The following is a 16928-nucleotide window of genomic DNA, read 5'->3' as shown; positions in this document are numbered from 1 at the left end:
TTAGCAGATGTTTCTTGAGACAAGCATCTTCAATTTATTTGGCAAATATGACAAGGAAAACTATTTAAAACATACACATACACACACACACACACACACACACACACACATACAGACACACACACACATATTCAAAGAGATATACCACTAATGTGTACCTTTCAAAGTTTTCCGAGGATAAAGATGAAATTCTAAATAAGTTTGAAAAAAGCAAATCACCCTATGCTAGCTGATTAGTGAAACCTACCTTTTTATAATTTAGAACATTCTAGAACTAGCTCTTGTATGCTTGTAGAAAATAAAAACCCTTCAATTCAAGGCTAGATGTGGGCACGACTCACTGCCCCTATAAAAATGACATTAAGCTACCCAATTCTGTGTCAACAGGGTCATTGTGCCAAAGAGTCATCTATTAATGACAAGAACGACTGGAAAACTGTTTCCAGTGCCTTTTCTGTCATCGATTTTACTGAAGATGACCTCGAGGTATGAGCCCCAAGGGCAGAACGGCTGGTCCGTGGGTCTGGGATTGACCAAACATTGCTGGTATCTTGGCCACCTAGTGGGCTTGCCAGATTCAGCCAATAAAAATCCAGCATGCCTAGCTACATTTTAATGGTCACCATCATTTGGGGGCACCATTTGGGACCAAAATTAGTCATTGCTTGTCTGAAATTCCAATGTTAAACTGTGCATTCTGCATTTCATCAGGCAGACGAAAGACTTCCCGGTGCTGTATGCAAGGAGGAGGTCATGTTTCTTCTTCTCTCAAGTCCAATCTCAAATACTTAGATGCCCTAGAGCAGCAGGATTGTATCTTATTTACACTTCTATTTTTGAACAAACTGGAGCAAATTGTAGGCTTTATAAACATTGTGTTTTTACATTCTTTTGGGGTTTTTTTGATGGCTAAAACTATTCTTTCAAGGGCCAGAATTATAATTTCAAAATATCATATATTTATGTAAATATATATATCTGGGATCATGGCATTTGCATAGAAAATGGCTTATTGGTGGGGAGGGGGTAGGGAAGATAGAAAATAGAAGTCTCCTATCCCGGAGAATGGGCAAAGCTTCCTCGCCACCCTGTGCTGAGGCTCTCTACCCTTCTTCCCTTAACATCTGAGTTGGGTAAGAGGCTGATTTCTGGGGGAAGGAGGAAATTAGCTTGGTTCTGTGAGCTCAGGACTGAAATTGGGATGGGGGTGGTTTTCCTTGTGATGATGTCTCCTGTGATGGCATTCACCAGTTAGGTGGCTGCCCCTCTTTCTCCCTTCTCCTTGCCCTATCCAACGTTCTAGAATCTCTTTGGAATTATTGCCAGCGTCCTACACCTAGGAAACATTTGTTTCGAAGAGAACCACCAAGGCTGCGCCACCATACCAGACACCCATGAGATCAAATGGATCGCCAAGGTGACGTTCCACTTTTGAAGAGCAGAGGGAAGGCCTGGCCCTTTTTGGAGATGGAAGGGCAGGATGGGGGAGCTTGAGGCAGCTGGATGCCCAGGTCCCAAGTGGCTAATACCATGTCCATCTGGCTGGTACTGCCTAGGAAAATTAAAGAGCATGGGACAAGTGAGGGAGGGGGTAAAACCAGCTGGACACGAGATAGTATGTGATCTGTTTTGCATTTAATCAAGATTACCAGTCAGAGCATATAATCCTGGGCCTGGAAATCACACCAGTTCTTTACACATTGGCAAAAATCAAATCCAATCACTGAATGGCATTTTGGTTTCCATTTTTTCAGCTCCTGGGAGTCCACCCCTCCATCCTTCTGGAAGCTCTCACCCACAGAAAGATTGAAGCCAAAACTGAGGAGGTAACAATGCCTCTAGGTTGAAATGGACCTGCCCTTCCTTCTAGGGCTGCTACCTGCCTCATGCAAGAGGAGGATGGTGGTCCTGGAGAAGACTAGACCCCAGCCTTCCAGCTCCTTCTGGGGTCTCCTGCCTCAGCCTCCCATTCCCAAACTGTTACACCAAACTCTCATGCCTCCCTTTCACCATGCCTTTCCACCGTGAGGTCTTTGCACATGCTGTTCCCTCTGCTGGAACACTGTTCCCTGTGCTTCTCCCAACACCTTCTCATCCTTCAGTTCCTGGAGTCACATCCTCAAAGAGCCTTCCTGATAATCCCACCGCCTCCTAAAACACCTTAGGTATCTCCTCACTTTGCTCTCAACTTGCAACATGACTGTGTGCGGCAATGTCCCATCCCCCAACTATGAACCCACAGAGGCTGGAATTATCTGTCTGGGTCAGAGCTGTATCTCAGCAGCTCCGTGCCTGGCACGTATTGGGCTCCTGCCTGAACGCTTGCAGGTGGGGGTGGTGTCTTCCCCTAGCACCTATCCTTCACTGGCCATCATTAAAGGCTAATTTGAAAACCCAGAAAGGGATAGACTTTTTTTTTTTTTTAACCTTTGTAATGATGCCCCTGTTGTTGTTCTTAGGTACTATGCCCATTGACACTAGAACTCTCTGTCTACGCTAGAGATGCAATGGCCAAGGCCATTTACGGAAGAACATTTACTTGGCTGGTCAACAAAATCAACTCTTCCTTAGTGAATAAGGTTTGTTCACACATTTTTAGATGACTCACTCTCAGTAACGTGGAAATGTTTTATGACTGACATCATCACTCTAAAGAATTTGTGAGCATCGGCCATCGGCCTCCTGATGGCCAGGGGCAGTGTCCTTCAGCATCTACATTTCCAGCATACAGCAGGCTCACAAAAATGCCCACTGAGGGCTCCTGGGTGGCTCAGTGGGTTAAGCCTCTGCCTTCGGCTCAGGTCATGATCTCAGGGTCCTGGGATCGAGCCCCGCATCGGGCTCTCTGCTTGGCAGGGAGCCTGCGTCGTCCTCTCTCTCCCTACCTGCCTCTCTGCCTTCTTGTGATCTCTCTCTCTCTCTGTCAAATAAATAAATAAAATCTTTTAAAAAAATGCCCACTGAATGATTGTGTCTCAAAGTGGGAATGCACAGTATTTGCAGTACACCAGATGGCTTTCAGTGTACATGGAAAAGTTTGGACTTTAACAGTAGTATGTTTTAACATGTGTAAGAAAATAATAAAAGTCTTTCCAACTCAACCTAAGTGGACTTATTTAAGTAATAGGGGGAGTTTATTCAGAGCTAGAAATTAAGGAAAGGGTACTGGGGCACAGACATAGATGTAAAACTCCAGGAGGTAGTATGTAAAGGACAGATTTGGAAGGCCTAGGCTCAAGACACCATACCGGATGTTAAATTGTGGCCCTTTCAGAAAAAAACAGTCATATTCTCATTAAATATCCATCCTGTCTGACAGCTCTCGGTCCTCTGTTTAAAATGGTATTCAAACCACCCATCTTCTCTCCTGAATAAACATCTCCTTTGCTGCTGTCTCTAGAGGTCTCTCTCTTTCTTTGGGATTGACGTGGGCTCGGGAGACTGAGAAGGGCTGAAGCAAGGTTGTGAATCAGAAGGGGAAGGTCTCACTTCTTGGGTGGCAGACATCGAAGCCGCAGTGGGATGCTGGCAGGCTTCAGGGCAGAGGAGTAAGCTGGGAAATTCCTTTCCATCTCATGATTCCTCTGTGAGCCAATGCTGAAAAGAGAGACGATGGGAGCTGTATAACCAAGTCCAAGCATTGGAGGCAGCTACCACGTTTTTAAGAGTCATTAAGTAAAAGACCTAACAACAAGCAATGTGTGTTACTTTGACTAGGATTTCACCAAGAAAACCGTGATCGGATTGCTGGATATCTACGGGTTTGAGGTCTTCGACAAGAATGGGTGAGTTCGTCATTACATACTGGTCCTCTGTTTTCCTTTAGGGTGTGAGTCTGGTTTAAGGCATCTCTAGTGTTATGGGAATTGGTTTTCCCATTCTCAGAAATTCTCTGGGTTTCTATAGCTGCTGATTCATCGACTATTCCAGAATTGGAATAACCATAAAAAATGCAAACATCTTTTAGCTTGACTCTTCTGATCTGTTTAGTAAATGATATGACTAATAAGGATTTGCTTTCTCTGTTAAAAAGATAAGTAAATACAATTTTTAATTGGTCTACGCGTGTAGCTCTAGTTAATTAAATTTTTGCATCTGAAGGCGCCTGGGTGGCTCAGTCTAAGCATCTGCATTTGGCTCAAGTCATGATCCCAGATTCCTGGGATCAAGCCCCACATCGGGCTCCCAGATCAGTGGGGAGTCTGCTTCTCCCCACTGATAAATCTTTTAAAATTAATTAATTACTAATTATTGATTAATTTTCCCTCTCTAGTTTTGAACAGTTCTGCATCAATTATTGCAATGAGAAACTCCAGCAACTGTTGATTGAGAGAACCCTAAAGGCAGAACAGGCAGAATATGAAATGGAAGGTATAGAGGTAAAACATTTTAATGTTTTCTCCTCATTTGATTTCTTATTCTAGTGAAAGAGATTCACTTGAGCAATAATATTTCACTGGGGATTTTATCCTCATTTGTACTCAGAATTATTTTTCACTCTTTCTCTGAGTATTTCCTGGGAAATTAGTTGGACCTTCAGGAAGATTTGTTTTAAGTTGGAGGTAAAAATCAAATTTTGGAAAATCACTTTAAAAGAGAGATACTTTGGGGCACCTGGGTGGCTCAGTGGGTTAAAACCTCTGTTTTCAGCTCAGATCATGATCTCAGGGTCCAGGGATGGAGCCCCGCATCAGGCTCTCTCTGCTCAGCGGGGAACCTGCTTCCCCGCCCCCCTCTCTGCCTGCCTTGTGATCTCTGTCTGTCAAATAAATAAATAAAATCTTAAATAAATTAATTAAAGAGAGATATTTTATGTTGATCTAAATCCTCCTTGGGCAATTCTTTGGTCTCTGTTGTTTTAGTGGGAACCGATTCAGTATTTCAACAACAAGATCATCTGTGATTTGGTGGAAGAGAGACACAAAGGAATCATTTCCATTCTGGTGAGAATTAAGAGACTTCATACGGTGTTGCCAATGCGCAGAAGAATTTCCCCCAGGCTTCAGAGGGTTGCTTAGGATGAGCAGAAAACCAGAAACTGTAAAAGGGAGGTTTTACCAAGAACGTCCATTGGTCCTGAGTTGAGGCTTCTCAGGATGCACCCGTAACTTGATCTCGAACCGTTGCACCTTCTGAGAACATCCCCGGCTGCCGATCCTCAGTTGTTCCAATTCATACATCACTTTTTTAAATGTAAAGGCCGATCAGAAATCATTTCTTTGCCTTTCCATTGGCGATCATCTCCCTTCTAACAAAAATTATCAGGTCCCTTTTCTCCTCCTGCCCCCTCCTCCATCTAACTGTTGGGTGAACAAGATTCCAAAGCTCGGCAGGACATTGATGGGTGGAGTCTGCAGTTGCCAGGAACACGGGCACCATCTGGATTCAGATCCCAGCCCCTCCCCACACTTACTAGCGGTGTAAACTTAGGTGGGTGTTTTAACCTCTCTGCGCTCCAATCTCCTTGTCTTCAATTGGGTGCGACGATTCGAGCCCTTAGCTTAAGAGGAACTGTAAGGATGAGTATAGGCACAGGGCTTAGAATTATGCTGGTGTGTGGCAAGCATTCAGACTCTAGTCGCTCAACAGACAGCATCAGTGCTTACTTGGTGCTATGATTTGGACACAGCAGTGGACAAAACAGATCAAAACCGCTACACTCACCAGGCTTTAAATTCTAGCAGAGACAGACAAGGAACAGGTTAATGGGCAAAATGAGGAGGTTGCATGATGAAGAAAAAGAAAAGATTAGATATGGTGGGGAGGACGATTCAATTTTAGGTAAGATGCTCTGGGAAGGGCTGTGTGGACATCTGGGGAGCCACAGACTGACCTAAGCTATTCTGTGTGTATTCAGTGCTCATATGGATTGTCAGACTAGTATTTTTAAATATTTTAGTAATAAATATTTGTTCCTGTGTGGTTTTGCATAGATGGAATCAGAAAGCCTAGAGATCCTACTTCAGGAGAGTCATCTCACCAACCTGAACCCAGTTTTTGTTTTTTCTTGCTGTTTTAATAAAAGCTGCAGGGTTGATTCATTTTTTAAGATGGTCTGTTAAATGTTAACAATGTTAAAGACCTGAAATAGGAAGTAGACACAGCTGGAGAAATGTGAAAAATCAGATGTACCTGGTTTTATTTCTTTTTACCAGAAGACTTTGCTCCTAGTAAAAAGGAGATACGTCCTTAGGCAGCAAAGACTGGTTAAGAGAAAATGAGGTGGCATGTTTAAGTAAGTTGGTTATGGAGGCTGTGGTGGGTCCTTGGGAAGACTCTGGAAGTATGACGAGTACAAGAGTTGACTTGCCAAAGAATTCCCCATCCCTCTGAGACACTAGATGCCTGGAACAGATTGGTGCCCTCTCACCCCCAGTATTCACCTGAACTTGTGTTCGATAAGAGTATTTTAGTCCAATACATCTGCCACAGCTGGCAAAGGCATTTAAACTTGGAATTGATGGCATGTGATGGAGGCTATGCATTGAAGCTTCTGTTTTTCTCTGGAAGGATGAAGAATGTATCCGTCCCGGTCCCGCAACAGACTTGAGTTTCCTGGAGAAATTGGAAGAGAAAGTAGGGAAGCATGCACACTTCCAAACGTATGTATCTCGCTTGGGAAGCTCTTGCCTGGGGAAGCTCATTGTAGATCCACTTTCTTAGATATGTGGACAGTGGACCTCATAGCTGTTCTTCATACGCTGCTTCGTACGCTGAAACGTGGTGCACCATAAGGATGCACCAACTCATATACATCATACCTTTTGTTAGCGGAAATCAAATTCAAATGAATTCTGAGTAGAATGTTCGAAGATTTTGTATCTATGATTGTTACATTTTGGATAGAGTCATGTGCATGAAATAGTTGTTTTGTTTTGTTTTTATTATTTTTTTTTATTATGTGAGTCACCATACAGTATGTCACTAGTTTTTGATGTAGCATTCCAAGATTCACCGTTTGTGTATAACACCCAGTGCTCCGTGCAATCCTTGCCCTCCTTAATACCCACCTCCCAGCCAACCCATCCCCCACACCCCTCCCCTCTAAAACCCTGTTTGTATCTCAGAGTCCACAGTGTCTCATGGTTCATCTCCCCGCTCATTCCCCACCGCTTCATTTTTCTCTTCCTTCTCCTAATATCCTCCGTGTTATTCCTTACGCTCCACAAATAAGTGAAACCTTATGCTCCAGATAAGTGAAACCGTATGATGATTGACTTTCTCTGCTTGACTTACTTCACTCAGCATAATCTCCTCCAGTCCCGTCCATGTTGATAAAAAAGTTGGGTATCCATCCTTTCTGATGGCTGAGGAATATTCCATTGTATATATGAACCAAATCTTCTTTTTTTTTTTAAGATTTTATTTATTTATTTAAATAAAAGAGATCACAAGTAGGCAGATAGGCAGGCAGAGAGAGGGGGAAGCAGGCTCCCCACTGAGCATAGAGCCTGATGTGGGGCACAATCCCAGGACCCTGAGATCATGACCTGAGCCGAAGGCAGAGGCTTTAACCCACTGAACCACCCAGATGCCCCTGGACCATATCTTCTTTATCCATTCATCTGTTGAAGGGCATCGTGGCTCTTTCCACAGTTCGGCCATTTTGGACATTGCCACTATGAACATTGGGGTGTATATGGCCCTTCTTTTCACTACATCTGTATCTTTGGGGTAAATACCTAGTAGTTAGGTTTAAAGTACAAAATACATATAGTGATATGTGAAGCTCTGAAGTAAACAACCCAGCAAATCTTTACATTGTATGTACCTCCCTCATCACCAGCACCAGATCAAGATACAGAACATGGGTAGCAGCTCAGGAAATTGACTAGAAATTTAACTTGGTCTCTGAGACAAGGAGGAGAGAATTACTTATCTCATGCTCTGGAATCCTAAAGCCCTGGTTTTGAATCCCAGCTCAGCCACTTATAAGACAAGTGACTTATTACTCAACCTAGTGGGTAACATTGTAAATGACTACATAAATCACCTAATACTATTTCTGGCCATGGCAAAGACGCCATAGATGGTAGCGGCTTTATCGTGCTTTCGTAGAATATCGAGAGGAGAAGTAAATGCATCAGTAATGGAAAAGTATATTGTGGTCTGTTCGCAAATGGAATAATAGCCACAAAAATGCATCATCTGTGATCACATGCAGTGATGTGGGTAAATCACAGAGCATGTAAACAAGAGAAATCAGACAATAAAGTGTATACTATATGATCCTGTTTCTGTAAAGTGTCACACCAGAGAAATACCAGCCTGTTGTGTTAGATGGGGCTCATCTGGAAGGGCTCAAGGTGGTGGGGGAGTAATTCTCAGGTAATACTGGTAATATTTTGTCTCTTGATCTGGGTGCTGGTACCATGGGTATATTTCTTGTGCCCAAATTCACTGAATTGCATACTTAGGATACCTGCACTGTCAATATGTATGTATATATATTTCAAGAAAAGGTTATAAAAATTAGGAATCACCAGAATCCAAAAAATGACGTTTCATCAGTATTTTAGTCCCTCCCTATCATAAAAGTGTAAGGTAGTAAAATTATTTCTTAGTTATCACCTGGAAGAAAATAGAAATTATTTCATTGTGTAAGTAAGTGTTTCTGGGGCTCACATAGGTTAATTCCTCAGTTCTTCAGAGATGGATCTAATTTTGAGTTTTTATTTCAATTTGAGTTAGTTAACATACAGTGTAATATTAGTTTCTGGTGCACAATATAGTGATTCAGCACTTCCATACGTCACCCTCGTCATCACCCTAAGGACCCACGGAGGGTCATGCCCTCCTTCATTCTTCATCACCTATTCCCCCTCCTGCCACCTGCCTCCCCTCTGCTCACCATCTGTGGGTTCTCTATAGTTAAGAGTCTATTTCTTGATTTGTCTTTCTGTCCCCTTTTTCCCCTTCGTTCATTTGTTTCTTAAATACTAAATATGAGTGACATCATATGGTGTCCTCCTCTGACCTCACTTTAGGGAGGATCTTATCCTCTCTAGCTCCATCCATGTTGTCGCAAATGGCAAGATTTTTATTTTTTTTATGGCTGAGTAATATTCCATTGTTTATCTATAAACCATATCTTTTTTTTTTTTAAGATTTTATTTATTTGACAGACAGAGATCACAAGTAGGCAGAGAGGCAGGCAGAGAGAGAGGAAGGGAAGCAGGCTCCCTGCTGAGCAGAGATCCCAATGTGGGGCTCGATCCTAGGACCCTGAGATCATGACCTGAGCCGAGGGCAGAGGCTTTAACCCACTGAACCACCCGGGCGCCCCTAAACCATATCTTCTTTATCCATGCATCAATCAAAGGACACTTGGGCTGCTTCCATAATTCGGCTGTTGCAGATAATGCTGTTATGACTATTGGGGAGTACGTATTTTTGGGAATTTGTGTTTTTTTATTCTCTGGTGGTACGATTTGCTGGATTGTAAGGTAGCTCTATTTCAACTTATTGAGGAACCTCCATACTGTTTTCCAGAGTGGCTGCACCAGTCGGCATTCCCACCACCAGTGCAAGAGCGTTCCACTTTCTGCACAGAGAGGGATCTAATATTAGGGAGGCCTATGCATGTTTGGTTTCCGGTGCTCCAGTCAGTTGCCATGCTCCTAAACAACTTGTGAAGGCTTCTCTTTTGCTACTTCCTTCATATAGTGGGGCGCATTTTGTTGCCCCAGATGAGGAAGTTTCAGTCTGTGTCTATTTCTGTCTTGCTGCAGCCGGAAGCTGGCAGGGCCAAAGGGCCGGAAGAGGATTGGCTGGATGGAGTTCCGGCTCTTCCACTATGCGGGGGAGGTCACCTACTGCACGGAAGGCGAGTGTCCCAGCCACGCAGGTGCCCCTGTGTCCACTGAACACATGGCTGCACGCCCTTCCCAAATGTTTGCTAGCCCTCCTTGCAGGCATGCCGTCTGAAGGGCTTTTTTCTTATTAGTTCTTATTATTCATGACTTTTACCTATAACCACTCCATTTCACCCATTTAAAGTGTACAATTCAGTAGTTTTTAACTGTATTCACTTTAGAGTTATGCAACCCCTTCGCCCCAAAAAGAAACCCCGCGTGCGTTAGCAACTTCTATGTTTTCCCCAACCCCCTCCCCCAGAGCCCTAGGCTCTGACCTCTTCTATTTTCTGTCTCTGCAGATTTGCCCGTTCTGAGTATTTCGTATTGATGGAGTCTCACAATATGTGGTCTCGTGTGTCTGGCTTCTTTCACTTAGCATCATGTCTTTGAGATTCTCCCATGTGGTTACTTTTATTGTTAAATAATATTCCATTCTATGGATAGACACCGTTTTGTTTATCTACTGGTCATTTGATAGGCATCTGGGTTTGTTCATGCTCTTGAGCTATTACTAATAATGCTCCTATGAACATTTTCTTTCAAAAAATATTTTCGTTGGTCACTTCTGTTTTAGGTTCTAAATTATTTTCACTTTTTTTTCTTTTTCTTTTTTTACATTTTTTTAAAAATTTAGTACATCATTAGTTTCTGATACAATGTTCAAGGATTCCTTAGTTGCCTATAACACCCAAGGCTTATTCTTTTTTAAAGTAGGCTCCACGCTCAACGTGATGCTAGAACTCATGACCCTGAAATCAAGAGTCACATGCTCTACTGACTGAGCCAGCTAGGCACCCCTAAATTATTTTCACTTCTAAATAATTAGTTTTTTCTCTAAGAACCTTTAAAAAAGCAATACATTTTTTCCTCTTAAATTCCCAGTGATATATAAAAACAGAAAGCATTTAAAAATAGGATGAGTCTCTCTGTGGACATCATCAACTGATTTTTGTTTAAAGGATATTATACATGTAAGGCTAGAAGTTGGGGTCCATATAGAAAAGTCCAAAAAGGAAACCGAAAGTCCCCTTTACTCCCAGCTTCTTCTGGAGGTAACCCCAAGAACCAACAGTTTCTTGTACTTTTTTGGGACAATAGAAATACCTTCTCCATGTACATGTGGGGGCACACATACACATCCAAACGTGCACCTATGCACACAAAACCAAGGAGGATTGTTATTTTGTGTTCTCTTTGGCAACTTTTCATTTAATGACTATGAGAGATCATTTGGATTCCAGTTAGTACTCAGTGAGCCCTTACTGGGGGCTGGGACTGCTTTATCTCTTGTTCACTTAAACCTTGTAAAACCCTTGTATTATTATACTCATCATCGTCATCATCATCTCCCTTTTAATCTATGAGGCAACTGAGCTCAGAGAAGTCTAGCCACTTGCCCAAGGTCACTCAGCTTGTAAGTGGCAGGATTGGGGTTCAGATCCATGCCTTTTGCCTCCAGAACCTCATCCCTCATCCATGCTCTGCAGCAACCCACAGATCCCACCATGTTTCTTTTGAGAGGCTACAGGCACTTGCTCTAGGGCTGTAACCTTTGACCCATTTGATGGACACTGCTTGTTTCCAGTGTTGTCTCTTGTAAACATGGCTGTGTTTGGCATCTGCCTATTTCCGTGGATGGCTGTGTGGGTGGATACAATGTGCTTTACATAAACAGCAGGATGTTATTCGGTCCTAGAAAGGAAAGAAGCTCTGATACCCCCCACGGATGGAACCTTGAAAACTGATGTTAAATGAAATCAGCCAGTCACAAAGGACGAAAGCTGTATGATTCCAAAGACAAGGTGCCTGGAGTGGTCAAAGTCTGATTGAGACAGGAAGTAGAAAAATGGTCATCAGGGGCTGGGGGAAGGGGAATGGGGAATTAGCGTTTAATGGGGTCAAAGTTTCAGTATGAGAAAATGCGTTCCGGTGATGGCTGGTGGTGATGGTTCGCAACAATATGACTGTACTTAATGCCACCAAACACTTAAAAGTAGCAAAAATGCTGAATTTTTTTTTGTTATATATATTTTACCACAATAAAAATGTTAGTTTTGGTAGCTCCAAACAGCTTTCTAAAAAGATTATATCATAGATGTTCTTGATACATGTCTTTTTTAGCAGATTTTTGTTTTTATTTTTATTTTTTAAGTAGGCTCCATGCCAGGCGCAGAGCTTGAACTTATGACCCTGAGATCAAGAGCTGAGCTGAGATCAAGAGTCGGATGCTCAACCAACTAAGCCTCCCAGGCGCCCCTGGTGCTGATTTTATAATGTCATTTAGTTACTAATATAATGATTATTAACTGATTAGGTTTTAAGTGTGCCATTTCTGACTTTAAAACTTGGCACATTCTCCTTTGTATGAGGATACATACTAGCATCTAATCCTGATGCTTCAGTTTTGCTTTCCTCAGTGGTGGGGATGGTTTTTTCACCTGGCTTCCCCAGGCCACTCTTGAAATTCAACACTCCATCCATTGTTTCAATGTCATTCCCTTTTTTTTTTTTTTTTAAGATTTTATTTATGTATGTATTTATTTTATAGATAGCATATTTTATGATATCTATTTTATAGATACAGTAGGGGGAGAAGCAGAGGGAGAGGGACAAGGAGACTCCCAGCTGAGTGTAGAGCCCAACATAGGGCTTGATCCCATGACCCTGAGATCATGACCTGAGCTGGAAGGAAGAGTTGAATATTCAACCAACTGGGCGACCCAAGTGCCTCTCAATGTCATTCCTTTTTTACATAGCTCTTTGCTACTGGATTAGGACAATACTTAGGATAAAGGCTGTACATTTGTGTGATAGCTAGGGAGAGGTTAGAGTACAGTGTGTGTGCCATAAATTCAATTCTGAGGACCTTCTCAACCATAGGTGGGATTACTCATTCAGGAACGTCTGGCAATGTCTAGAGACAAATTTGGTTTTCCCAGCTGGGGAAGGGACTGCTGGCATCGAGTGGGTAGAGTTCAGGGGTGCTGCTAACCATCTTACAATTCACAAGACCGTCACCACAATAAAGAATTCTCCAGCCCCAAACGTCCACAGTGCCAAGGCTGAGAACCTCAGATCTGAGCCTAGGAGATTATTCTCGGATTTCCCTTTGCAGTCAGTTGGGATGGAATTGCATTTTTAGACAAAGCCAGTGATTCAAAAAATTTTTCAATGTTTTACAGGATTCTTAGAAAAAAACAATGATCTCCTCTACAGACATCTGAAAGAAGTAAGTCTGGAATTTAACTATATGTATATATGGCCGCCTGGATTTTTCTGTACAGTGCTTTATGTTAGAACTCTAGCATGGCCAGAAAAGATATTCAAGGTCATCTGTATGATATGCCCTTTTAAATTTTATTTTATTTTATTTTTTCAGTGTTCCAAGATTCATTGTTTATGCACCAAATCCAGTGCTCCATGCAATACGTGCCCTCCTTAATACCCACAACCAGGGACCTCCCTACCCTCCAAAACCCTGTTTGCTTCTCAGAATCCACAGTCTTTCATGGTTCATTTCCCCCTCCAATTCCCCCCAACTCACTTCTCCTCTTCATCTCCCCATGTCCTCCGTGTTATTCCTTATTCTCCACAAGTAAGTGAAACCATATGACAATTGACTCTCTCTGCTTGACTTATTTCACTCAGCATGATCTCCTCCAGTCCCGTCCATGGAGAATGGGGAACCCTCTTACACTGTTGGTGGTAATGCAAGTTGATACAGCCACTTTGGAAAACAGTGTAGAGATTCATTAAGAAATTAAAAATAGAGCTACCGTATGACCCTGCCATTGCACTACTGGGGATTTACCCCAAAGATACAGATGTAGTGGAAAGAAGGGCCATCTGTACCCCAATGTTCATATCAGCAAAGTCCTCAATCCCCAAACCGTGGAAAGAGCCAAGACACACTTCAACAGACGAATGTATGATATGCCATTGATTCAAGAATGTATATTGGCCCTGTTGTGTGCTGGGCTAGTTCTTATTCTCATGGGGCTTACATTAGGGGCAGGGAGGGGTCAAGAATAAATATATACAAAAAAAAGAATAAATATATACAGTGACCCTTAAACAACATGAACCTGACAATTTCCTGTGCAGTGATAATTCCATGTATAACTTTCAACTCTCCCACAACTTAATTACCAATAGCCTACTGTTGACTGGAAGCCTTACTCATACATAAACAGTCATTGAACACATCTTTTGTATGTTATATATTATATACAGTATTCTTACAATGAAATAAGCTAGAGAAAAGAGAATATTATTAAGAAAGTCCTAAGGAAAATACACTTAAAACCCCGTACTGTAAAGAAAAAGAAAATCTGCATGTAAGGGGATCCATGTGGTTCCAACCCATTTTGTCCAAGGGCCAACTGTACACAAATACGTTACCCGTTGGTGAGAAGTGTTCTGAAGAAAATAAGAAAACACGACTAAGAGGAGAAATTTTAATCTAGTTTAAGAGATCAGAGGAAACACCCCTGTGGAGGTGACTTTGGGCTAAGCCTGAGTGAGAATGTTACTGGCCATGGAAAGATTGGGCTGACTCCAGGTTGAGGGATTGGCGTGTGCAAAGGCCCTGAGGCCCAGACGATTTTAGTGTGTGTTCAGTAAGGAGTATGATGTTTGGAGAGGGGACTGAGCCCAGCCGGGTGAGGTCCCCAGGGAGGAGAAGAGATTTTTGTTTGGGTGCAGTGGGAATGTACTAGGGTAGCATGAACAGAGGATGAGAAAATTGAGACCCAGAGGAGTCTCAACTTGCTCAAGATCACATCATGAAGTGGGGCTGAAGCTGTGATTAGCCCCTGGGGCCACTGCTGCAAGTTCCAATCTCCTTCCATATACCTCACTGATCAGAAAAACCCTGGGTGTTTTGAAGCCTTCCTTTGTATTGAAACAGTTGGCTGTTTCATAAAAATTAGATTTTATTTCATTAGCTTGGTCTACAAAAAGCTTAAAGTTAGGGAGACCTTTTCAGAGTGAACACAGAGACTGTTGGTTTCAGGAATACCTTCTGGCTTTTCCAGTCTTTCTCAGCCCAATCTCTGGGCTTCGGGATAGAGAACTATTCCTAACTTTGGATCTCTGCTCTAGGCCGGTGCTCTTTGGGACTGAGCATCAGCCCTGCCTCTTCCCAGTGCGGGGTCTGAAGCAGATTTTCCTGTCGTTGTGGGGTGGGTCTGGCGGTGCCCCTTCCCAGGGTCACTGTGAATGACACAGGCATAGAAGGGCCCAGCTGGCACAAGGAACGTAATACTCCTCTCCTGGCTTTGCCCTGTGCACCACACCCATGCCCATCACAAACCCACCTATGGAGGGTGCTTCCCATGAAAAAATCTCAGATTCTCTCCCTTCGCCAGCTAGGACTGATAGGCCTGGCCCTTTCTTTTGACTTCAAGATGGATCCTTTCTAGGGGCGCCTTGGTGGCTCAGTGGGTTAAAGCCTCTGCCTTCCACTTGGGTCATGATCCCAGGGTCCTGGGACCGAGCCCCGCATCAGGCTCTCTGCTCAGCCGGGAGCCTGCTTCCCCTTCTCTCTCTGCATGCCTCTCTGCCTACTTGTGATCTCTGTCTGTAAAATAAATAAATAAAATCTTACCAAAAAAAAAAAAAAAAAGAGAGAGAGAGAGAGAAAACATGGATCCTTTCTAATGTGTTCACCCCATCCCCAAATGGCTCTTTCATGCCATCATTAAGAGCAGAATTAGAGTGGACTAAACAAAAATTTTTAAAAAGATTTTATTTATTTATTTGACAGGGAGAGAGAGATCACAAGTAGGCAGAGAGGCAGGCAGAGAGAGGGGGAAGCAGGCTCCCTGCTAAGCAGAGAGCCCCATGCAGGGCTCGATCCCAGGACCTTGACATCATGACCTGAGCCGAAGGCAGAGGCTTTAACTCACTGAGCCACCCAGGTGCCCCCCATCACAATTGTTGTTAAGTGTTCATTTGAGTATCATTAAACACCATTGATCCTCGTACTCCCAATCTCCAGGATCCTTTTCATCTTGGAAAACTGAAACTCTGCTCTCTGTTTCAAACACTTACTCCCTGTTCCTCCTCCCTCAACCCCTGCAGCCACCACCCTACTTCCTGTCGCTCTGAATTTGACTCCTCTAGGAATCTCATGTGAATGGGGTCATACAGTACTTGTCCTTCTGTGTCGCATTTCTGTCCCTTAGCGTGATGTCCTCAGTTTCATGCATGTCCCCACATGTGTCACAATTTCCTTCCTTCTTTTTTTAAATTTCTTGGGTTTTTTAAATTGTGTTATGTTAGTCACCATACAGCACGTCACCAGTTTTTGATGTACTGTCCAATGATTCACAGTTTGCATATAACACCAGGGTGCTTGCTCATCACAACATGTGCCCTCCTTAATACCTATCACCGGGCTACCCCGTAACCCAACCACATCCCCTCCGAAGCCCTCAGATTGTTTCCTGGAGTCCATAATTTCTCATGGCTTGTCTTCCCCTCCAATTTCTTCCCATTCAGTTTTCCCTTCCTTCCCCTAGTGTCCTCCATGCTATTCCTTATGCTCCACATATGAGCAAAACCATAAGACGATTGTCTTTCTCTGCCTGACCTATTTCCCTTAGCATAGGCCCCTCCAGTCCCATCCATGTCAATGCAAATGGTGGGTATTCATCCTTTCTGGTGGCTGAGTAATATTCCCTTGTGTATACAAACCACATCTTTATCCATTTGTCTGTTGAAGGCCATCTCTGCTCCTTCCAATGTTTGGTTAATTTCCTTCTTTAAAGGCCAAAGAATATCTCATTGTATGGATACAAAGAGAAGAATTTTAGTGTAGAATTAATTTTTTTAAATTGAAGATCTTTGGGGCCCTTAGGTGGCTCAGTCAGTTGAGTGTCCTGTTCTTGATTTTAGCTCAAATCATGGTCTGAGGGTCATGAGATCAAGCCCCCTGTTGGACTCTGCACTGAGCATGGAGCCCACTGAAGATTCTCTCTCTCCCTCTCCCCTTACCCCTCCCCCACTCTCTCTCAACTCTCTTAAAAATATAAATCAAGATTTTTAGTAATACAAACTATTTTGAAA

At 42.9% G+C, this 16928-nt stretch overlaps 1 protein-coding gene across 1 annotated transcript in view; it reads left to right on the top strand.

Moving 5' to 3' along the window:
• MYO1H (myosin IH) overlaps window positions 1–16928 on the top strand; it is a 46409-nt gene that overhangs the window by 9587 nt on the left and 19894 nt on the right. Inside the window, exons 6-15 of the mRNA XM_059139913.1 lie at window positions 388–486; window positions 1304–1417; window positions 1755–1826; window positions 2460–2579; window positions 3718–3785; window positions 4274–4379; window positions 4863–4943; window positions 6511–6602; window positions 9732–9826; window positions 13040–13086. Coding sequence (XP_058995896.1) covers window positions 388–486; window positions 1304–1417; window positions 1755–1826; window positions 2460–2579; window positions 3718–3785; window positions 4274–4379; window positions 4863–4943; window positions 6511–6602; window positions 9732–9826; window positions 13040–13086 — 894 coding nt within the window. The remainder of the gene's footprint in view (window positions 1–387; window positions 487–1303; window positions 1418–1754; window positions 1827–2459; window positions 2580–3717; window positions 3786–4273; window positions 4380–4862; window positions 4944–6510; window positions 6603–9731; window positions 9827–13039; window positions 13087–16928) is intronic.

Source organism: Mustela lutreola, chromosome 11 (assembly GCF_030435805.1).
Source record: "Mustela lutreola isolate mMusLut2 chromosome 11, mMusLut2.pri, whole genome shotgun sequence".
NCBI lineage: Eukaryota > Metazoa > Chordata > Mammalia > Carnivora > Mustelidae > Mustela > Mustela lutreola.
Note: the sequence above shows the minus strand (reverse complement) of the source record. Positions and strands in the feature narration are given on the sequence as shown.